At 40.6% G+C, this 24,701-nt stretch overlaps 1 protein-coding gene across 1 annotated transcript in view; it reads left to right on the top strand.

Moving 5' to 3' along the window:
* Positions 1-12,000: 12,000 nt before the first annotated feature.
* LOC138752496 (podoplanin-like) overlaps positions 12,001-24,701 on the top strand; it is a 36,320-nt gene continuing 23,619 nt past the window's right edge. The window contains exon 1 of the mRNA XM_069915315.1: positions 12,001-12,206. Within this exon, the coding sequence (XP_069771416.1) occupies positions 12,131-12,206 (76 nt within the window). The 5' untranslated portion in view covers positions 12,001-12,130. The remainder of the gene's footprint in view (positions 12,207-24,701) is intronic.

Raw genomic sequence — 24,701 nt, 5'->3', positions numbered from 1 at the left:
AGAGTTGTTATCTCAGAAAATTGATATGTTGGAAAATTATAGTAGGTGAAACAACATAAAAATAGTGGGCCTGAAGGCAGGTGAAGAAGGCACAGACATGAAGGAATTTATAAAAGGATGGATCCCGAAGATCCTGGGAACAACAGAAATGCAGGAAGAAATGGAAATAGAAAGGACACACAGAGGACTAGCTCCGAAACCAGACACATCAAAAACCAAGATCCATCTTAGTAAAATTTTTGAGATACACGACAAGAGAAAATATACTGGAACAGGCAAGGAATAAAGTTAGAGAAGATAATAAACCATTAGAATACAAGGGTCAAAAAGTATTTTTTTACCCAGACATAAGTTTTGAACTCTTAAAGAGGAGGAAGGAGTTTAATACAGCGAAATCGATCCTATGGAAAAAAGGTTATAAATTCGTGTTAAGACATCCAGCTGTGCTTAAAATATTTATCCCCGGGGAGCAAAACAGGTTGTTCTCTAATCCAGAGAAAGCACAAGAATTCGCAGAACGTTTGCAGGACAGAAGGAGAGATGAAAAGATATAATAAGAATAAAGATGTAAAAACAATGTATATGTAAAGAAATAAAGAAGGAAAAGAGAAGGGAAGGAAGGGAGTAAGGGGGAAAAAAGCGCTTTGTTATATGTGTAAAAAAAAGTGTTTTCTCAGGGGGGTTGGGGGGGGGAGAGAATAACCGTCGCTGCAAAATCAGTTGACGCTTGCGAGCAAGATCGCAATCCAAATGGAAAGGGGAGTTGTGGTTGCCCGGCAAGGAATAAGGGGCAATTCAGAGAGGGGCAGAGCATTTGGGGTTAAGGTATTATTGCGTATGGGAATTGTTGTAGTATTTTATGTTTGAAATGTGTTGTCATACATTGAGTTTAAAAAGGGAAAACTAAGAGATGAAAATGGGAAAAAGAGGGATGGAGGTGGGGAGGAAATGGAAAAGAGGTGTAAGACCATAAACATTAATGGAATACATAACCAAATTAAAAGGAAGAGGCTACTAAATTTACTGAAGAAAGAAAAACTAGATAGAGCATTTGTGCAGGAAATGCATCAAACTGAAGTGGAACATAACAAATTAAAGAGAGACTGGGTTGGACACGTAGCAGAACATCATATAATTCAAAAGCTAGAGGTGTAGCCATGTTAATTAATAAAAATGTACCAATCAAAATAGAGGAGGAAACAATAGATCCAGCAGGGAGGTATGTAATGATAGAGTGTCAGATGTACCAGAATTTTAGAATTTGCTCAATATATATGCACCTAATGAGGAGGATCAAAAGTTTATGCAGGATATTTTTTTGAAGATTGCAGACTCACAAGGAAATATATTGATAGGAGGAGATTTTAACCTTAATTTGAATCCAATGTTGGATAAAACTGGACAAAAGACAAGCAAAAAGAATAAAGTAGCCAAAGTTATGGTTAAATCAATGCAGGAAATGAAACTTATGGATATATGGAGGAGACAATATTCATATTATTTGAGTAGGCATAAAACATACTCAAGGATTGATATGTTTTTGTTGTCAGCCTATATTCAAGGGAAAGTTAGGAAAACTGAGTATAAAGTTAGGCTACTATCAAATCATTCACCCCTGTTATTAGCAATAGAACGGGAGGACACCTCACCAAGAACATATAGATGGAAGGTTACACTCCATGTTACCTAAAAGGCAGGAATTTTAGAGAGTCTATTGAACACCAAATTAAAGCATATTTTGAAATAAACACAGAATCAGTGAAAGACAAATTTATGTTAAGGGACGCAATGAAAGCCTTCATTAGAGGACAGATAATAAGTTATGTAACTAAGATGAAAAAGGATTACAATTGGGAAATAGAGCAGTTGGAAAGGGAGATACTAAGTACAGAAAAGGAACTAGTAAAACGGGATGATATAACGAAAAAAAGAATTGGCGGACAAAAAATTACAAAACATTACAAACGTATAAGGTGGAGAAGAACATAATGAAAACAAAGCAAAAGTATTACGAACTGGGAGAAAAAAACACATAAAATATTAGCCTGGCAACTTAAAACAGAACAAGCTAAAAGAACTGTATTGGCATCAAGGAAAAAGGACAAACAAATTACATATTACCCAACAGAGATATACCAAACTGAGAACGAGCGGAAAGATGATAAAATAGAGGAGTTTTTAGCTAAAATTGAACTGCCGAAATTGCAAGAAGAGGAACAAAATAAACTAATAACACCATTTGAAGTAGAGGAAGTACAGGATATATTAAAAAAGCTGCCGAACAATAAAACACCAGGAGAGGATGGATTTCCAATAGAATTTTATAAAACATTTAAAGAGTTATTAATTCCTCCTCTTCTGGAAGTAATGAACCAGATAGAAGAAACACAAAACTTGCCAGATTCATGTAAGACAGCAATAATTACAATGATACCAAAGATGGGGAAGGATCCATTAACACCAGCATCATATCGACCAATATCTCTACTTAACTCAGATTATAAGATAATAGCAAAATTATTAGCAAACAGATTGGCCGATTGTGTACCAAAAATAGTAAAACAAGATCAAACTGCATTTATTAAGAAAAGACGAACAGTGGATTATGTCTGTAAACTTATTAATCTAATTCATGCAGTTCAAGGAAATAAGAAACCAACAGTGGCTGTTGCTTTAGACGCAGAAAAAGCCTTTGACAGAGTAGAGTGGAACTACTTATTTAAAGTATCACAGAAGTTGGCAAAGTAGCAGTAACTGGATATGTAATGAACCAATTTAAATTACGTAGGTCAACTAGACAGGGATGTCCATTACCCCCTTATTGAATAGAACCTTTGGCAGAACTGATAATAGAAAATAAAATAAAAGGAATAAAAATAAAGGAGAAGGAGTAAAAAATCAACTTATTTGCAGATGACATCATAGTATACCTAACAGAGCCAGAGATATCAATTAAAGAATTACATAAGAAATTGAAGGAATATGGAGAAAGATCGGGGTACAAGATCAACACAAAGAAAAGTGAAGTGATGCCAATAAGTAATGTGGATTATACAGAATTTAAAAAAGAATTACCATTTAAATGGCAAGCACAAGCAATCTGATACCTAGGGATCAGGTTAGATAATAACTTAAGCCACTTGTACAAACTAAATTATCAGCCACTAATAAAGAAATTGCAGGAAGATTTAGAAGATTGGAAAGAATTACCGCTAACATTGATAGATAGGGTAAATTGCATTAAAATGAATGTCTTCACAAGGACAAAATACTTATTTCAATCGTTGCCAATTCCCTTAATATAAAAATTCTTTAATGAACTAAAGAGAATAATAAGGAAATTCTTGAGGAAAGGGAGGAAACCGAGGGTAGCGTTACATAAATTAACAGAGAGGTATAACCAAGGTGGTTTGTAGTTACAAAACTTTAGAAACTATTATAGAGCTGACAATTAAGGTATTTATCAGATTTTTACCAGACAAGGGAAAAACCAGTCTGGACTAAGAAAACTAGATAAAATAGGGGAGAAGGTACTGAAATATATACTTTATAAGTGGGATGAAAAGCTGGTGCAATATAAAAGCTCACCAGTATTGTGTCATTTACTTAATATATGGAAGAAGATCCACTTAGAAAGAAAAAAACTAATTATCAAATACCAAAATTATTATTGATGCAAAATGCACTAATCCCTTTTACAATAGATAACCTTTCCTTCAGAGAATCGGAGAGAAAAGGAATCAAAAGAATTAAAAAAAAATTTTTGGGAAATAATTTATTAACATTTGAACAGTTGAAGTACAAATATGGAATAACTCATGGTACAATGTTTGCATATCATCAACTGAAAGCTTATTTAAAAGATAAATTGGGAAACAGACTGAGATTACCAGAAGGAAGCAGCTTTGAATATGTGATTACAGACAAAATGATAATTAAAAGATTTATAATGAACATGTACATTAAGCTGCAAGATAAGGAAAATGATGAAATATGCTATAAACCTAAACAAAAGTGGGAAAAGGATTTTAACATAAAGATAAAAAATGAAGTATGGGAAAAGTTATGTTCTGGAACTATGAAGAATACAATAAATACAAGGTTACGCATGATGCAGTGTAATTGGTTACACAGGGTATATATCACTCCTCAAAAGTTAAAAGAATGGGACCCAACAGTATCAGATAGATGTTTTCACTGAAAGAAGGAAATGGCAACAACAATACATGCAATTTGGGCATGTGAGAAAGTGGAAAAGTTTTGGGAAGATCTAAATCAGGTATTAAATAAAATCACAAAAAATAACATACCAAAAAATCCAGAGATCTTTCTTTTAAGTAACATAAGAAGTAAAGAACTAGGCCTCGAATTGGATAAAGCACAAAAAAAGATTCATTATGATACCCTTAGCTGTAGCAAAAAAATGTATGTCAACTTGGAAAATGGAAGAGAGCATGAGAATACAGCAATGGTACATGGAAATGAATAAACATATTCCATTGGAAAAAATAACATATAATTTAAAAAATAAAGTCACAATGTTTGAACAAATTTGGGAACATAACAGAGAGAGCTTGCCTAGGACCTCCATCCCCTAAAATGATAAGAAGACAAACCGACTAGATTCAGTGTGTAACAAATAGATGACGCATTTTTCTCGTTTACTTTCCTTTGTGTGAAGATATTGTTTTATGGTTTTATTGTATTGTCTATGTTGAATATTTATAAGCTTTGGAGGGTGGTGGGAAGAGGGGAGGGAGGGAGGGAAAGGGAGAAAAAAGGGAGAAAATGCCATTGTGTATATTTAATGAGAAATGTTTGTACATATTTTGGTTGATATGGTTCACAGTGTGAAAAATAAAAAATTATTTTAAAAAAACTCTCGCCCCATCTCTGCATTAATGTTAATGTACTCAGAAGAAATTCCCCTCCCCAATATTCTGAAGGAAGTTTTAACTTTTGTAAGATAAATATGTTAAAACGGAGTAATGGCACAGGGCTGGTGAACCATTCATTGCATTGATATGGAAGGGATCTTCCATTGTCTAACTGCAGCAAGCCAACAGGAGGACAACTGGTAGGTCAGCCTTTGTAATATGAAGAGTTTGCTTACAGGAGTGAGGAGTCCAAAACGGATTGGGACTTGGTGTCACTGCATCTGGAGTATGATGTCGTTTTGATCTCATTCTCGAAGTAAGATGGAACATTTTCACGAGACTGGGTTCAAGGATGGTGGGTTTGCTCTACAAGGAGAAATTGAGTATATTCACCATGTTTAGAGGAATGCAAGGAGGATATTTCCCCAATGGAGGAACTTTGGACGTCGAGACAGTCTCAAAATAATAGGTAGGTCATTCAGGATCAAGATTAGGAGTGTGTGAACATCTGGAATTCTCAATTCCAATAGAGCCATAGAACATTACAGGACAGAAAACAGGCCATTTGACTCTTCTAGTCTGTGCTGAAAACACTATACTACTGGTCCCATTGACCTGCACCCACTCCATAATCCTCCAGACCTCTCCTATCCATGTATCTATCCAATTTATTTTTAAAACTTAAGAGTGATCCTGCATTTACCATGTCAGATGGTAACACATTCCACACTCCCACCACTCTTTGAGTGAAAAAGTTCTTCCTAATGTTCCCCCTAAACCTTTCCCCTTTCACACTTAAGCCATCTTTCCTAAGTGGAACGAGCCTACTCGCATTTATTCTGTCTATACCTCTCAATATATTGTAAACTTCTATCAAATCTCCCCTCATTCTTCTTTTCTTTTCTTTTTTCTTTGGCTTGGCTTCGCGGTCGAAGATTTATGGAGGGGTAATGTCCACATCAACTGCAGGCTCGTTTGTGGCTGACAAGTCCGATGCGGGACAGGCAGACACGGTTGCAGCGGTTGCAAGGGAAAATTGTTTGGTTGGGTGTTGGGTTTTTCCTCCTTTGTCTTTTGTCAGTGAGGTGGGCTCTGCGGTCTTCTTCAAAGGAGGTTGCTGCCCGCCGAACTGTGAGGCGCCAAGATGCACGGTTGGAGGCAAGCTCGCCATATAACACGATCTTGGGAAGGCGATGGTCCTCCATTCTGGAGACATGACCTACCCAGCGCAGTTGGATCTTCAGCAGCATGGATTCAATGCTGTTGGTCTCTGCCATCTCGAGTACTTCGATGTTGGAGATGAAGTCGCTCCAATGAATGTTGAGGATGGAGCGGAGACAACGCTGGTGGAAGCATTTTAGGAGCCGTAGGTGATGTCGGTAGCCGAACAGGAGTGTGGGTATGACAACGGCTCTGTTTACGCTAATCTTTGTGAGGTTTTTCAGTTGGTTGTTTTTCCAGACTCTTTTGTGTAGTCTTCCAAAGGCGCTATTTGCCTTGGCGAGTCTGTTGTCTATCTCGTTGTTGATCCTTGCATCCGATGAAATGGTGCAGCCGAGATAGGTAAACTGGTTGACCGTTTTGAGTTTTGTGTGCCCGATGGAGATGTGGGGGGGGCTGGTAGTCATGGTGGGGAGCTGGCTGATGGAGGACCTCAGTTTTCTTCAGGCTGACTTCCAGGCCAAACATTTTGGCAATTTCCGCAAAACAGGACGTCAAGCGCTGAAGAGCTGGCTCTAAATGGGCAACTAAAGCAGCATCGTCTGCAAAGAGTAGTTCACGGATAAGTTGCTCTTGTGTCTTGGTGTGAGTTTGCAGGCGCTTCAGATTGAAGAGACTGCCATCCGTGCGGTACCGGATGTAAACAGCTTCTTCATTGTTGAGGTCTTTCATGGCTTGTTTCAGCATCATGCTGAAGAAGATTGAAAAGTGGGTTGGTGCGAGAACGCAGCCTTGCTTCACGCCATTGTTAATGGAGAAGGGTTCAGCGAGCTTATTGCTGTATCTGACCCAACCTTGTTGGTTTTCGTGCAGTTGGATAACCATGTTGAGAAACTTTGGGGGGCATCCGAGGCGCTCTAGTATTTGCCAAAGCCCTTTCTTGCTCACGGTGTCGAAGGCTTCAGTGAGGTCAACAAAGGTGATGTAGAGTCCTTTGTTTTGTTCTCTGCACTTTTCTTGGAGATCTCTGAGGGCAAAGACCATGTCAGTAGTTCCTCTGTTTGCGCGAAAGCCGCACTGTGATTCTGGGAGAACATTTTCAGTGACACTAGGTGTTATTCTATTTAGGAGAATCCTAGCGAAGATTTTGCCTGCAATGGAGAGCAGCGTGATTCCCCTGTAGTTTGAGCAGTCTGATTTCTCACCTTTGTTTTTGTACAGGGTGATGATGATGGCATCACGAAGGTCCTGAGGCAGCTTTCCTTGGTCCCAGCAGAGCTTGAAAAACTCATGCAGTTTGGCATGCAGAGTTTTGCCGCCAGCCTTCCAGACCTCTGGGGGGATTCCATTCATACCTGCTGCTTTGCCACTTTTCAGTTGTTCATTTGCTTTATATGTCTCTTCCCGGGTGAGGACCTCATCCAGCTCTAGCCTTAAGGGCTGTTGAGGGAGCTGGAGCAATGATTTTTGCTGATTCATTGCCAGATATAAGAGGACAAAGACGTAGTCCACCATTGTCTCCTAAAGAAAAATCTGGTTGTACTGGAAATGGAAGAAATTTTAGAAATGGGAAAAACGGGAATGGAAAGAGTCCAACTTCTTTTGAAATAGGATTTCCGAGTTTGGAACCTCTTGGATGAATAGCAGAATCTTCTTATTCTTATTTTACTTTTTACGTTATTATGATATTTCGAGATTTTTTTTGTTCGGCTGGGGAGGAAGAGATTTGTTCTAGGTTCTATTAGTCATCAGCCACTGGTGGGTGATCCACACCCAAATTTTGTTTAGGGATTACTACCTTTTGGTAGTTTTTATTTTGGGGGGGGGGTTGTTAATTTTATTTTCTTTTTTTTTATTTTCATTTTATCTAGCTTTTACTTTGTGATTTTTTTTCTCTCCTATTGGAGGGCCTATATACGATGATTTGAGTTTTTATATAAAGATATTATTGGTCTTTAGTAATATTAGTAGATATGTTAAAGTTGAGGTTTGCTACTTTTAATGTTCGAGGCTTAAACAGTTCGATTAAGCATAACGATGAGGGACAGCTATGGTATTGATAAGAATTCTTTGTTTCTTTATTTTTAAATTTGATCTTTGGTAAAATGTGTGTTTGGTAGCGATATGATTTTATCTGAAATGATTAAATTTGAGACTTTTCTTATGAAGGTACCAGAGAAGGGTTATATTTCATTCATGTATTAAATGTTATAGGATGGTATGGATAAAAAGGGTTGGGATAAATCCAAATCTGTATAAGATTAAAATACCTTTAAATCTGATAGTACCTTTATTGGGCAGTTTGCAACCTCTGAAAGGTTTGGGATTAGATAAATTTCAACTTGCTTTTGTATATTTAGCATTATTTATAGAGAAAAAAATGTATTGTTAGTATGTGGAAAGATACAAATATGATTGATATTAATAGATGGCATAATGAGATGAAATATTGTTTAATAATGGGAAAAAATTACATATGTTTCACATGATAATTATAGCTTTTTTATTAGTAAGTGGTTGTTATATTCAGAATAGTTACATTTTGATTTATGTTGATTAGATTTTAATATGTATGTTTAATTTTTCCTTAATTTTTTTTTCCTTTCTTTATGACTCTCCTTAGGAGAGCTGGCTGAAGGGGGGGAGGGTTTTTTTTCCTTTTTTCATTTTTTTTCTATAAAATATAACGTTCATGTTTTTGGATTATTGTTGTATATGTTATTTACTATCTGTATTTTGAACAAATAAATAAAGTTTTTTTAAAAATAATGATTTCACTACCTATCATTGCTTGCCAGTCTGAGAGACCAAGCAAGACTCAGATCTAAACAGTCAACGCTGGAATAACTCAACGGATCAGACAGCCCTTCAGGAGGGAAAAATCAACACTCGTATTTCACAATATTGATCTGTCGTCAGAACTAAGTGTTAGAGATGTAACTGTTTGAACCCTCGATTCATGAAGCAATGAGATCTTATTGGTTGGAAGAGGTGGCAGATGTAGAGTTGAAGGTGGGGGGTTGAAGGTTGGGTTTGGGTTGGAGCATGTTGAAAACCAGGATGAAGGTCTTGTCAAATGATGGTGGACATCAAAAAGCTCATGTTCAATTGAGCAATTTGAGATACACAAAGCAGACATTCAGATGGAAGATCAGGTGACCACTGGAAAACTCAAACTAATAAGGAACAACGGTGTGGATGACGTTTCTGCAGCAGATAAGCTGATGAAGGCATTAGGTCAAGGAACTGGAAAAAAAAAGGTCTTAGTCGTGGTCTGGATCAGCTTCTGGCAATGGAGATAGTGAGTTGATGAAGGCAGGGAGCCGGTGTTTGGTGGAAATCAAATATAATGGTTTCAGTTTTCCACATATTTCATCAATAGAATCTTCTAATCATCTCGAGAAATCTGAGAAAGTGGAGTATTCCTGATAGATGCAGCAGTGTGGCAATCATATGTGGTGGAAGTCAAGTCCTGTTTTTGAATGACAGTATGGCGAGGATGCACAACGCCAAATGTAGGTCAGAGCCAAGGAAAGCATCCTGGTGATGGGAAGAGGTACATCTTTGGCTGTGATTTAGAAATGCAAATGGAACCAAACAAGGATGGTGCCTCGAACATGAGCAATGAAGGAGAGGATGGTGTCGTCAGCTGTGTTTTGCAGATGACAGAAAGGTTAAAACGCATCAGAAGGTTTGGAGTGCTACTGTTTGGATTGCTCAGAAGTTCCTTTCCAGGCAGATCCAGTTAGAAGTGATCTCCACCATAAATTTCACTAAATTCTGTGCAAGGGATCCCACAGTGGGATTCACAAATCATCTGATTCTGGAGTGAGTGCTATCCACTGAATTAGGGTCAGGGTCCACAACAGAATTCTTGTTTCTGTCTGCGTTTGACCCATTTGGCAAGTGAGAAGGATTAAGGTCAGAGCAGGCTGTCCTCCTGATACAATCACATCTACAGAGACCAACAGGTCCAATGGACATGATATATGACAGGCTTTGACATCAACAGTCACGTTACTTAAAACTGAATTTCAAAAGAGCAAGAACTGAAGGGATCTTGATGACTTGGCATTGCTGGAATGCCAAATAAATCCCTTGATCTCCAAGCACCAGCTTCAATTCCTTGAGGGTTTTCTTTTTAAACAGTTCAGCTAAACTGCCTCTCTAATCCTGTGGTTGTGCTCCAAAATCTTTAATTATGTAAAATAATCATGTTTTATTAAATGACAGTCGATAATATCTGATCTTAAAAGGTTGAGTCAGCGTACAGGAGGGAGATTGAAAACTTGGTTGAATGGTGCACCAACAACAACCTCGCACTTAACGTCACCAAAACTAAGGAGTTAATTGTTGACTTCAGGAAGGGAAAACCAGAGATGCACAATCCAGTGATCACTGTGGTATCAGAGGGGGGAGAGGGGTAGCAAATTTAAGTTCTTGGGAGTCACTATCTCAGAGGATCTTTCCTGGACCCAACACACCAATGGCATCATGAAGAAAACACATCAGCAGCTCTACTCCCTCAGGAGTTTGCGGAGGTTTGGTATGACATTTGAAACCCTGGCAAATTTCTGCAGATGTGTGGTGGAATGACCAGCTGCACCATGGTCTGGAATGGGAACACCAATCCCTCCAAAAGGTAGTGGACACAGCAAACCCTCCCCACTATCAAGAACATCTACAAGAAGAGGGCAGCAGCAATTATCAAGGATCCACAGCCCCCAGCACATACTCTGTTCTCATTGCTGCCATCAGGAAAGAGGTTTCTGTGTCGCAAGACTCGCACCGCCAGGTTCAGGAACAGCTGCTACCCCTCCACCATCAGACTCCTCAATGACAAACTCAATCAGGGACTTATGTAAGGACCATGACTTGAGCATTTTATTGATTTTTTTTTAATACTCTGTATTGCACAGCCAGTTTGTTTACATTCATTAACCGTTTACAGTTCTTTGTTTGTGTACAGTTTTTTTGCTCTTATTTTTTGAGTTACTGTTGTGGGAGGGTAAGAGGTCATGGGCAGAATGTACAAAATCCTTATAGACAGCATCGGATTTGAACGCAGGTCGCTGGCACTGTAATAACGTTGCTGTGTAACTGAATAGTGGAGTCAGATAAGATTTTGTGCCCAAATTTTGGAATAAGTGAACAGTCCACAGCCCTGTGAAGCAGAGGCAAGTGAGCCAGCATGTTACCAGGACAGCAATGGTGATGCAGAACTTTTAGGGCATCATAGAGGACAATTTGGATCATCTTTGTGGTCTGGCGACAGATTGTCGAAGCAGGAAAATCAGCCTATTTCTGCCCTCTTGTCATCAAGTCAAAATTTCTCATGTGGTTTAGCTTCTGAGACAAACGGCTGGTTTCTGTTCATTTACTGTCGTGCTTGAAGGGTAATAAGAAATCTCCTGGAATGTGAATATCCATTGAGGCCATGAATTGGTACTACTGCAGTCAAATTATGTTCCTGGGAGAATGTCCAGCAAGATCAGTGGAAGGAAAAATGAAGAAGAAAATATTTATTTAGGTTGTGATTTGGTAGGGAATATTTTTGGTGCTTTAAAGGAATGATGATCGATCATTTAAAAAGGTTTTAATTATAGCCATCAAGATGTTCTTTCTCCATAAACAAATTGCAAAGACATTAATTTCTCAGCCATTCCCTGTTAAACGGACTAAATATATCACAAAGAACTGGATTCCTTTTAGATGAAAGATTTTGAATGCTGGCTGTGGCCCAAGCTGTTTAAAGTGAGCACAGACTGAAAGAGTCTCGAGCTTAATCTGAGTCTGAGATCATTCCTATTCTCCACACTGTGCCCCCCCCCCCCACCCCACAACATCCACACCCAATCCACTTCACTCCCAAGACGTCATCATGATCCACACTGTAAAATTTCCAGCCCAAATATATAAGAGTCTGGTGGAAGCCAGAAATACTCTTGGTTTTCTTGCAGACAGTCAGGAAAGTTGATCAAAGGCTGGTTTGAAAGCACTACTGCATTTTTGCCTTTGAAGAATTCCAGGAGTTTGCTGCATTTTTGTTCTGAAGCTGAAAGCCCAGTCCTTCCTCGCTAAAAGAAATAAGCATGTACAAAATGGGTTTCAGACCCTTGGTTGTCCTTCTCATGCTGACGGCTTTCCTCGGCATTTCTGCCCAGACAGGTAAGTGGTTTCGTTGGGGATACATTTTGTGGCAGATTAATGTGGAAAATACAGTAATAACAACCACATACTCACACACACACACACACAAATGGTTTTGATATGTCTGTTTCATGAAATAAAAAGATTTTGAATAAGCTCAAGAATTTACAAACTTCAGTTTCTTTGGAAGGAAGAGGAGGAGTTATAATTATGAATGGTTCCATTCTCCTGTGTATAGAAATCTCATTTTCTGTGGAACATTCTGCTTTTGGGGTCTTGTCTTCACATTGCACTTGAAACTAAATGGGAGAAAAGGGATGAAGGGATATTGGCCTAATGAAGAACTGTGTTGAGCAACTCCCTGCAGTGAGCAGGGATTTTGATGGTGAATTTTGCAGACTCGTGGGCAGACATTGAACAATAGAAGGCACTATTTTTAATTTTTTTTAAATTTAAATTTAGACATACAGCATGCTAACAGGCCATTTCGGTCCATGCCGCCCAATTTACATCCCATTAACCTACACCCCCAGTACGTTTCGAAAGATGGGAGGAAACAGAACCCCCTGGGGAAAACTCACGCAGACACGTACAAACTCCTTACAGACAGTACGGGATTCGAACCCCAGACCCATTCGCTGGGGCTGTAAAGGCATTGCGCTAACCACTACGCCAACTGTTCCGTCCCTCTCAGTGAAAAATCACCAACGTATACATTGTGGAAGCTTGGTGCACATCAGTGCCAAATTTCAACGTCCTCCATTGGGACAACTTCAGGAATGAAGGGCATCCACTTTGAACAGAGGTCTAGAGGAATTCATTTAGCCACAGAGTGGGGGGGGGGGGGTGGGGGTAAATCTGCTAAATTTGTTGCCACAGGCAATTATGGCAGTTAGGTCATTGGGTGTATTTAAAGCAGAGATTGTTAGGTTCTTGATTAGCCAGGGCACCATAGGGAGAAGGCCGTGCAGTGGGCCTGAACGTATCAGCTTAAGATTACATGACGAGGCGGACTCAATGGGCTGAATAGACTATTTCAACTCCTATTTCTTATGGTCGGATTCTGAAGAGATGCTTAAACATATAAATATGAATAATTAAGAATGGTAATATTAAAAGAAGTGATATCAACACTTCCATAGCAATGAATAATTCTAATAGCAAATGCTACATACATGCCATGACAGACATAAACGGAATATGTGCTAATCTTATGGGATAGAACCATGCAAAGCAACCAAATCTAGGCAGAGTTAGGTGTTTGTTGTCACAGATGCTTTCATTCACCGTCAGTGCTGCTGCCCCAGGTTCAGACACATTTCTACTCAATGGCTCATGTACATGGACACTGAGGGACAGTTACACTAGAATGGCTACTGTGATAATGAGCTCCTCACTGTGGAACTGCATGGCAGCATCCACTGCCAAGATGGTACAGTTATCCAAGGGAAATGCCGAATGGAGGATTGGGAATGGCCAAGGTTGAAGATTGACACAAGGATGGATGAATTGGAATATTTTAGAGATTTGCTTTATTTTCTTTGATGTCAATGCACTCCCCTTCATAATTTTTTAAAGTTCAAAGCAAACAAGAAAGTATAAAATGGAATTTGAATGGTAGCGCGTTTGTGTGGGAGATGGTACAGGATTCATGTACCCCACATCAAATAACAGGGCAGATGGAAAGATCTTAAAAATTGAGCCTTGCCCCTCATTCAGGTTCAGGCCCGAAACCTCAGTTATATCTCTTTACCTCCTGTGGATGCTGCAAAACCTGCTGAGTCCCTCCAGAATGATTGTGTGTTTAATCTGGGTTTATGCCTAGTGAAGCTTGGGAGCTCGTTGATTTAGGGGAGTCTGGGTTTGAGGCTTCAGGCAAATGGATCGGGAGATGTAAGGGTAATTGCATGATTCTAGACAAATATTGGGAAGTGGGATGGGTCATAGACCAGGATGTTGGTGGGCATGAGCCAAGGGTCATGGGCTCTGGGTTTGCTTTGGACACAGGTTAGCATCAGCTGGTGAGTTTGGAGGATTTCAAGGGTCATTGCCAGGAATTGCCTGGGGAGAGGATGGGAGTCATGAGGTCAAGTTTGAACAGGAAGGGGAAGGAAAGCAGAGAATGTCTCAGGAACATGGATGGCGATTGAACTAATGATGGGCAGAATTCCATACCTATGCAAGTTATGTAAGGATAAAAGTGATCATGGAGATGACAGGCTACCAGAGTGAACACCCAATGAAATGTTAGCACCTTTCATCAAAAGTCACAAGACTCTATTTGGAAAAGGAACACAATGAATTTCTTCTCCTTTTCTCTGGGCAACCTCTGATATTTGTGAATAGTTGTAATTTGCATATTTAAACAAAACATTAACGGGAAGATGAGGTTTAATACAAGCTAGGGATGGCACGGTTACCGTAGCGGACAGCACAACGCCATTACAGCACCAGTGATCGGGACCACGGTTTGAATCCTGATCTGTCTGTAAGGAGTTTGTACATTCTTGCTGTGTCTCCGTGGGTTTTCCCTGGGGGCTCCGGTTTCCTCAAATCGTACCAGGGATGTAGGTTAATTGGGTGTAAATTGGGTGACACGGACTTGTGGGCCAAAATGGCCTGTTATCAGGCTGTATGTTGAAATTTTTTTTAATTAAATTTGTTTTTAAAAAGCTGACTGATGGGTTCAGGGTTTGGGAACTGTTTTGTGGTCTCTTAGTTTTCCAATAATAAAGTTACTTTGACCTATAAGTTGCATTAAAGTGGCCGAGTTAGACTTTGCCACATCGGACACACTGACTCGGAGAGCTAGCATGTACAGTAAATCTTCACAATATGAATGGATTGTAATTTCTCAAAGCCTACAAAGTATCAAAAGTTGGCTGGGAAACCAAACTGTGAGGAGGTAGCAAAGAATCGTGTCAGATATAAAATGTGAGTGATCTCGAAAGAGAAAATGCGAGGATGTTGAATTTGGTGGAAAGGGCAAACAGAATTTTATTTGAATTAATAAAATTTGGCCTATGAGAACTCTTGGCAGTTGAAATGCGGAAAGATAGCATAGGACACAGCTGGGAATCAGACAAATGACATTTTGGACATTATTGTAAGCGAATCCAAACACAAGCGGAAAGAAGTCTTAATTTAATTCTACAAGGCTTTGATCAGATCACTCTGCAAGTTGGGAATATATTTATCTGCAACAATAACATGGTAGAATGTTTCCTGGAGGCAGTGGAGAATTTTTTTTTCAGATTGATTCCTGAAGATGATGTTTGCATCCTAAGTGATGAGTTTGGATAAGATTACCCTCGGCTCAGTGGAATGTCGAACGAGAGGTCATTGAAAGATATGGCATGGTTAGCGCTGAGGTTAGTGCAGCACCATTACAGCATCAGCGACCCGGGTTCGAATCTCCCGTAGACGGTAAGGAGTTTGCACTTTCTCCCTGTGACCGTGCGAGCTTCCTCCGAGCACTCCAGTTTGACCCCCATGTCACAAAGATGTTTGATCTACATTGGAGTAATTGGATGGTGAGAGCTTGTGGGCTGGAAAGGCTTTTTAACCACGCTGTATCTTTGAAATATCGGATTCTGCAGAATGCTGAGTGTGCAGTTCCTTAGGAGTCCAGAAATGGGGGGCATGGCCAGAGGCCAAGGGGATGATCATTTAAAACTGATGAGAAATCCCTTCATGTGGGTGGTTTAAATCATTGGAATGCTCTAATCCAGAAAGGTGAGGGTAACTGAAATGATGGGGTTTCGTGAAGAGCCTCGAGGGGACTCCACTGGGGCATAATCAACCATGCTCGTAATTGAGAAGCCTAAAGGGGTTGATGGCACTCCTTCTGGTTCCAAGAGTCACTGTCCTTATGTAATCTGAACTTTCACCCCATGCCCGATTTAAATATACTCTCTTTGGTCACTTGTAAACAATAAACTGCAGATCAAAATAGGTCTGGCATGGGATCAAAATAGTGGTCAACCTGGATGTAAAATTAGAATGTGAATCTAATGTGGTAAAATTGGGAGTATTTTTGGTGTTTGTTAGCGTTCAGCAAAATTGTACATATTTGGTTATTAAATAATACTTCAGCCAAGAGATACATCAACTTTTGATCTCTACAAAGCACAACTGGCTTAGTCATAGTGGTTCCTGACTAATGTGGCCTTTTCCTTGACTGTATCTCCAGTTTCTATGGTAACTTTTGCAATAGCTTCTACTTCGTTTCAACTTCCGCTTTGCCAATTGCTTTTACTCACCTCGTGCTACTGACCACTGCGTCCTGCAAATGGACGATATTGATCTGTAGTCTACGTCGGCATTCTGAAAACCTTGTGTGCTATTTGCGCAAGTAAACAGAAATTCTAGATGGTGAACATTAATCATCAGTGTGGTTTTATTGGTGAAAAAATATAGTAATTTTCCAGGTAGGCTTCTGGCAATGTTTTTCTTTTACAACTTTAATTGGTTAAAAAGAAAAAAAGTCCAAGCCTCAACCATGATGGAAGTGTCATTCTGCTTTTACATTTTTAGACCTTGTGGCTTCTGTTGCATTCCTGCCCAATGCAAATTCGTTTGCCTTTTAAAAAAACTTTGCTCTGGATTCATATATTGGCAACTTTTGACGAACTCCTTCACCTGTCCTCCAGTTTACTATTCCAAGTAATAAAGATGATCTTTAGAGTTTTTTAGTATTACTTTAGTTTTTAGTGTTACTTATCCAGAATCTGAGACCGTTGGCCATCCCACCGCTTAAACATGGCATAAATACCCTCAGTTTACATCCTCTCAGGCTGGCTTTTGCCCATTTCTCCACCTCCTCTGCTTTGCACGTGTTGTAAAGTTCATATCAAAGATACTATTATAAGATATGTTGGAATAGTTATGTCTTTAAAAGAGATAGTTTGTGGAATTTAGGTTACACCACAAACAGAGTAACACTTCACAAAAGACATCTCATTTAAAATACAAGAGCTTTGCTGAAGTGAGTTATTTGTGTCACCTGTAACTTTGCAGAGACAATGTAACTGCTTTTGGAAAGAACTTCACAAATGGAGCGAAGTCCAGACTCAGATACTGATAGGATCTTTCAAAGATTGGGTTTCGAACCCTGTAAGACTTCATATGGTTTTTACAAGCAAAGAGAGAAAAAACAGACAGGTAATTACTCTTTGGGGAGAGAGAGAGAGCAGTCAGTTCTACAGTAGCAGTTGAGGCTGCAAAATGGCGAGCTGGCAGGGGCTTGTTGAAAACCCCATTTTGAAGATGGGTTCTGAGTTCTGAGTTCAGCCTGTTGAAAACCTTTGTAGTCCTTACAAGTGGAAATAGCTGGCTAGAGTGTTTCTCCTGAAATAAGGGAAACAAGAGGAACTCTGTGGTGACCTGAAAGAAGAGGTTATCATTTGGAAAACCCATGATGGGGCAAGTTTCTTCGGCAAGACATTGAAGTGACTGATTGGAGGAAATCAGTTGGTGTGTGTCCAACGAGCAACAAATCTCTCTCTGAAACCAACAAGAACCTTCCTGAGCGGTAACCATTTAACTTTCAGCACCAAACCCTGGAGAAAATCATAAATGTCAAATTCTATGCACAGTATAAGAATTGCCTGGTACCGGTGAACGGAGGAGTGGGAAGTGAATGATTGGACAGTGAAACAGAGAACTTTTGTGAACATATACACATTACATACACGTGAGCTTAGAATTAGAAGGGGGTTAAGTTAGGTTGTTAATAGCAATGTTTAAGATTGATCCTGTTATTATGTTTAAAGAAAATTAAAAGCAACTTTTGTTTAAGTAACCATTGGTGAATTTCTATTGCTGCTGGGTTTTGGAGTCCTTGGGACTTGTAACAATACCAATGAAAGGAGAATAATAAACCAATCTATGAATGTTGCACCAAGTTGGAATGGATGTTTTGCCTTTGAACTTGGATTTTATCAGGATCCATGGTGACCACAGTGGCAGACCAGTGAAGGACGCACACAGGAGGCGAGCTGTTGGCCACTTGTGGGCGATGAACCCACACGGGCAGTGTGGGCGGTGAACCCACACAGGCTGCGGACTGCTGGCCACTTGTGGGCGGTGAACCTACACAGGCTGTGGACTGATGGCCACTTGAGGTCAAAGGACTCACACCAGGCTGCGAGCTGATGGCCACTGGCTCCAGAGAGCCAGATATTGGAACGGGGATTTGAGAGGATGCTGAGGGCAAGGAGGGCTCTGGGCACTGAAGACATTCTCGCCGAGTAGGATGTTTGCATCTGGGCTCAGATTGAACTGAACTGGAGAGACTGTGGGAGCACTGGAGGTGAATCTACAGACACTCAGAGACTCCTTGGGGGTGGGGGGGGCTCTCTTTTGCTTCTCTTTCTCTGACTAGAACGGATGCCAGGTAGTGCTAATGGTGAATCTTTTCCTTATGGCAGACTAAAGGCAATTTCATACAATATTATATTTCTGTTTTATAACATGACCATAATTAGTATTGGAACTGATCTGATGTTGATTGGTTACATTGTCAGAGTACATACATGTCATCACATACATCCATGAGATTCTTTTTTTCCAGCAGGCGCTTTGCCTGCATTGAAATGTGAGTGGACAGTTTCACTTTTTCTAAGACCTGTAACGACTAGGTTCAGGAACAGCTGCTGCCCCTCCACAACAACATCCTCAATCAGGGACTCATTTAAAGACTCCTCTGCACTTTATTGATTTTTTTTTCCTCTCTGTATTGCAGTTATATTCTGTTCCACGCCACCTAACCCACTCCCTTCACCTTTAGCTTATCAACAATATCTAGCCGACGTCTGTGTCTTGTGGTCAACTAGCCACATCAGAGATAGAAGAGGGTTTATCGTCGAACATTATAACACAGTAAAGGCCCTTCCACCCACGATGGGTATTTGCCATTGTCACCCCGGGAAAACAGAGCTGCCTGTCCACCTTGTCTATGCCTCTCATAATCTTATAGACCTCTATTAAGTTATGTCTCATCCTTTTCCTCTCCAAAGAGAAAAGCCTATTAACCTTGCCTCATCAGACATGTTGTCCAATCCAGGCAACATCCCGATAATTCTCCTCTGTACCCTCTCCGAAGCTTCTACATCCTTCATGTGATCACCTCATGGTTTAAAAAAAAGACTTTTCCTTAGATTCACGTGTTGAATGCTGAGTTGAGAATGTGCTCAGACATCGGGAGGAGACGGGACAGAGTCAGCAGTGGCTCGTTCATCATTACTCCCCACACTTTGCCTTTCAGCGCAACCCCATGCCTTCAGGATTGCAGAAAATGCAAGTGGATGGAATTTTGTTTCTGCTGCCAATTTCAGATGCTACTCACCAATGTCACGATTAGACTATTCACAAACAGCTCACAATGAATTCCTTTCAAAAGGAATTGGGTGTGTTTGTGGTTGGGAGTGTGATTAGAGATCCTATCACCATGCCGTATGTCTAAATTTAATTTAAATTTAATCTATGATGATATGCTTTTTTGTACCACCACATTTGCAATGGTGTCTTTCCAGGCATCTTTGGTGATTGCACAGAGTCACAAAGTCTACCACAGTGGACCATGGAACCATATAACCTATGTGCAATGAGGTGTTAGTGAGGAGCCCTGCCATAAAATGGATAGCATTGAGAGAGTCGAGCATTGGGGAAAGCCCAGAGTTAGATGGTCTTAGTTGCCTAATCAGGCACTGCAAAAGGGACCATTGCGACTGCTTTTTTTTTAATTGCCTTTATGCTCACATGGTGGTGCAGTGGTGCAGCTACTGAGTGTGGGGAGCTGTCGAACAGAAAAGCAGACACAAAGACTGATCAACAGGCTTTATTCCACTTAAAGTCCCTGCCACAGTTAGCTGTAGCTCTGTGTGACTGATCTCGGGGGACCGGATGTGTCTTATATCCTGGCGGATGATTGGCAGCCGACCGGGTGGGGCTTGGTCCATTCAGGTGCTCATCCTGCAGGTACACAGGTTGCCCCCTGCAGTTGGCGAGTGGTGTATCACCACACTGCGGTCTTTGCCTCATAGCAGCAGAGACCTGGGTTTAACTCTGACCTCGGGTGCTGTCGATGCGGAGTTTGCAGGTTCTCCCCGTGAATGTATGATGCTGCTCCAGATTCCTTCCACCTCGTGAAAGTGCAAGTGATCAAGTTCATTGGCCACAGTCAATTACCCTTGGTGTGTCAGTGAATGTTAGAACCTGTGGTGAGTTAATGAGGACATGTTAGCACAGAATCAGTGGGATTAAGGGTTTGCTTTTATGCTATATATCGCCGTGATTCTATGCTCCTGACACTGGGGTGAGTTGAGGCTGCTCTAACCCCACCTCCCAAATTCCTCCTGCCCCTCTAATACCCACACCCCGTGAGGCAATCCCTGACTGGAGTAGGGAATCATAGGAGATCTCACACCAAGGTTAAAATAAGGCTTGACATCTAATGTCAGCAAACTTGAGGCTCGAGCACTTGGTGTGTGCTGACCATATTCTGGCTTCAGTTACTAAAGCCTTCAGGAGCAGGCCCAGTTCTGTTTATAGAGGGCCTTTGACTCAGGATCCCCTATCAATGATAACACTGCCCTTGTATTCGAGCATCACATAGAGTTCTGTCTAAAGGAAGGACACACCTCTAGGCTACAACACCTTCACCAAATATGATTTCTAACCAGAAGCAAACAGCGTCCTGAAATCCCAAGAGCATTTCTCAAGCTAAATATTACCATATATTCTTGGCATTTCCAAATAAATTAACTGTGGCATGAGTGACCTCATGTTGGTGCCACACAGATCAGCCTGTGCCTCTCATCACAACGTCTTCCTTTCATTCACCCCCTAAAGCATTGCTTCATGGTGGAACATCATAGAGGGGGCCCAGTCACCACTCCTGCCCCTTGAGAAGAGGCAATGAGGGATTCAGGGGCTTTGTGACCACAGGGCAAGCCCTCTCGTGCCATCTGGGCACAGGTAGTTTCCAGCACTGGTCGCCAAACACTGAAGCCGTTTGACAGGAGCCAGCTAATTCAATACAGACGGGGTGGACACTCTTGGCTGGACTTGTTAATTCCAGTTCTACGTGGGCTTAGAGGTTGCATCCCATGTCTTCTCACCTCTAACCACACCGGCAACGCATCTTCAATCCTGTAAAACCAGCCAAAGAAAGGATTCAAAAGTGAGAGAGAGAAAGAGAGAGCAGATTTTTTAATAGATTTTCTCCTGCATCCGTCTACTGGAAATTAATGATCTTCTTCTGAACTCTCCAAGATAGGTTTATTGTCTTAAGTGCAATGCAGAGATGCAATTAAAGCACGGTAACAGGCCATGTCAGCCAATTGGCCTACACCCCCTGTACGTTTCGAAATGTGGGCGGAAACCAGAGCCCCTGGTGGAAACCCATGCAGAAACGGGGAGAACGCACAATCTCCCTACGTACAGCGCAGGATTCAAACCTCCAGTGTCGATCGCTGGTGCTGTAACAGCGTTGCTCTAACTGCTACACTTTCCGAGCCATCCCACATTGCTGCAGTTTCTCAGGTACAAAAAAAAATGCACAAACACTTAAGAAGAGAAAAAAAAGATAATCATATCTTTCAGGTTGATAGGATAGTTAAGAAGGCCTATGGGATGTTGGGCTTCATTAATACGGGGATTGAGTTCAAGAGCCGAGAGGTCATGTTGCAGCTCTGCAAACCTCTGGTGAAACCACACTTAGAGTATTGTGTTCAGTTCTGGTCACCTCATTATAGGAAGGATGTGGACGCTATGGAGAGGGTGCAGAGGAGATTTACCAGGATGGTGGCTGGATTGGAAAATAATTCTTATGAGGCAAGGTTTGCAGAGCTGAGAGTTTTCTCTTTGTTGCGAAGAAGGATGAAAGGAGACTTAATAGAGGTCTATAAGAATCCTGGAGGCATAGATTGGGTGGACAGCCAGCGCTTTTTTCCCAGGGCCAGGAATAGCAAACACCAGAGGACATCAGCACATATGTCATGTATCACAAAGTGAAGAGAGGGAAGTTTAGGGGAGACATTAGGGGTAAGTTTTCTTATGCAGAGAGTTGTGGGGGCCTGGAATGCCTTGCCAGGGATGGTGGTGGAGGTTGAAACATCAGGGGCATTTAAGAGACTCTCAGGAACCTGATGAAAGAAAAATTTTATGAGGTTATGAGGCAGGAAGGGTTACATGGGCAGGTGCATCATAGAGGGCTGAAGGACCTGTATATGGAACTGTGGTGTTCCGTGTTCCATATAAAAGGATAATAAATATTCACAATTAGTCACAGTGCAAAAAATTTACGTGAGCTGTAAGTGGTCTTTGATGGTTGTGGGGAGGTGGTCAAGAGCTTGACAACTTCTGGAAAAAAAAATTATTGTTGAGTCCCAAGGTATTTGACCACTTGCTTCGTCCTGAAAGTCTGGGAGTCCGACTAGTGCATTGCTGGCCAATAGATAGCAATGAACTGCAAGTCAATTCTTCAGGAGAGATCTTGAGCTATTTCTCTGATATCATCTGCTGAATCAAATCAAATTGATCAAGTGTTCTTGATTGTAAAGAAGTAGCAGATTCAAGTTGATTAGGCTGCAAGCAGCCCGTCACAGGATGTGCGGTAGTCCTGGTGGTTAAACTGCAACGTGGGGCTCATAAAGCAACTTTGTTTTTTACAGGATCCAAGTTCCAGCAACTGGCATTTGATATCTACACCTCTGGCACTGAGCCAGCATGCTCAGCTTATCTTGCCTGCGCTCCCTCTTCTGCGCCTTACGTAGTTTCAGGATGGATTGAAGTAGTACTCTGTTTTCAGAACAAAGGGCTTCACCCCCTCCCCCCACCCCCGAGGGGATAAGGGGAGGGAGTGTTTTTTTTTCTTTCTCTTTTTTTTCCTTCTCTTTTTTTTGTGTGTTTTTTTAAGTAATGTTTAAATTTAAATTTGTTTTTTTTTAATACTTACGGTTTTAATAATTTTATTAAGTATAAGAAAGTATTTGAAATTTAAATCTGAATGGGATGGATAAGCTTTTTATTTTTTATTTACTTCAAGGTGAAAGGAGTGGTAATTCTGGTGTAAATTATTTTATTATCTTAGTTACAGAATGAAGGGAATAATGGTGAAAGTTATAAATTGAATTGTACAATTCTTAATAAGGCTTGAATTTTGTTTGTTGTTTATGCTCCATTTGTTGAAGATATAGTTTTTGTTGTAGATGTGTTTTTATTATGTGGATATGTGAATTTTAACGTAATGATTGGCGATATTTAAATGTGGTATTGGAGCTTTTATTGGATAACTATTCAAGAGCAAAAGGGAAAAATGGTGGAAGAGTACTAAAATTGAATTGTACAATGCTTAATGAGGTTTGGATTTTGTTTTAAGATGGTGGTTTATGTGATTAATATGATGATAGATGTGAAGTTAGTTGATATTTGGTGAAGGTTTATTTTTATAGAGAAAGTTTTTTTATCTTTTATTCTCATGCTACAATTCTTTTTTAAGAATTGATTATTGCTTAATGTTTTTGTTTTTTTTGTAAGTGGGTTTTTTTCTCTTACATATATTACTAATTAATCCTTCACTCTTTATTGTGGGGGGGAGAAGGAGGGGGGGTTGGATTAATTTGAGTCGGTTTATTAATGTTGTGTAATAATTATTGGGGGGGTACAGTTTGTTTAGATTACTGATGTTGTATTATAATTTCATTATTTAATTTTTAATTTTTTAAAATGTAATCTTATATCTTATTCATGTTATAAAATCTTAAATAAAGTTTTAAAAAAAGGGCTTCATCCCCATCCACCTCTCCCCCCCCCCCAGCCAATCTGTATTTGGTCTCCACCAAAGGAAACCTGGTGCATTTGGCACTTTTTAATGTAATTTTAATTTGGAGAAATAGTCTGGGAACAGGCCCTTCCAGCCCAGCAACTCGTGCTGATCAAATGTACCTCATGTGACTAATTAACCAGCGCCGGCATCAGAACAAATCTAATCGAGGGTAACAGTGGAGGGGGGGGGGGCACTGATTTTTCATCAGCGGCTGATCATAGGGGTGGGGGGATGGTGGTGATGGTGGCAGTGTCAGACCAGGTGGGTGGGGGGGGCCACAATAACTCATTTGGGGGGGCCCGGGAATGCCCCCTCTATGAGGCCAACCCTGTACATCTTTTGAAAGTGGGAGGAAACTGGAGCACCCAGAAGAAACCCACGCAGAATCAAGGAGAGCGTCCAAGCGCCTTACAGACCGTGCCTGATTCGAACACTGGTCACTGGCGCTAACCACGACGCTCTTTAGTTATCCATTATCCTTTACCTTTCTCAGCCTTATGCATCAGGCATAAGTGAAGGGAAAAGAGCTTGTGAGAGAAAGCGGATGACTTGCATTCACTCAGCACTCCTGGCCATTCTTTGCAGTAAAAAAGCTCTTTGAGTTCTGCTGGAGAAAAGAGACGAGTTCAGAAGCAGCTGCGGCAATGACCAGATCATCAGTTTCATCAATACTGGGGAGCCAT

This window comes from Narcine bancroftii, chromosome 2 (assembly GCF_036971445.1).
Source record: "Narcine bancroftii isolate sNarBan1 chromosome 2, sNarBan1.hap1, whole genome shotgun sequence".
Lineage (NCBI taxonomy): Eukaryota > Metazoa > Chordata > Chondrichthyes > Torpediniformes > Narcinidae > Narcine > Narcine bancroftii.
The sequence above is the reverse complement of the archived record's forward strand: the minus strand, read 5'-3'. Positions and strand labels throughout refer to the sequence as shown.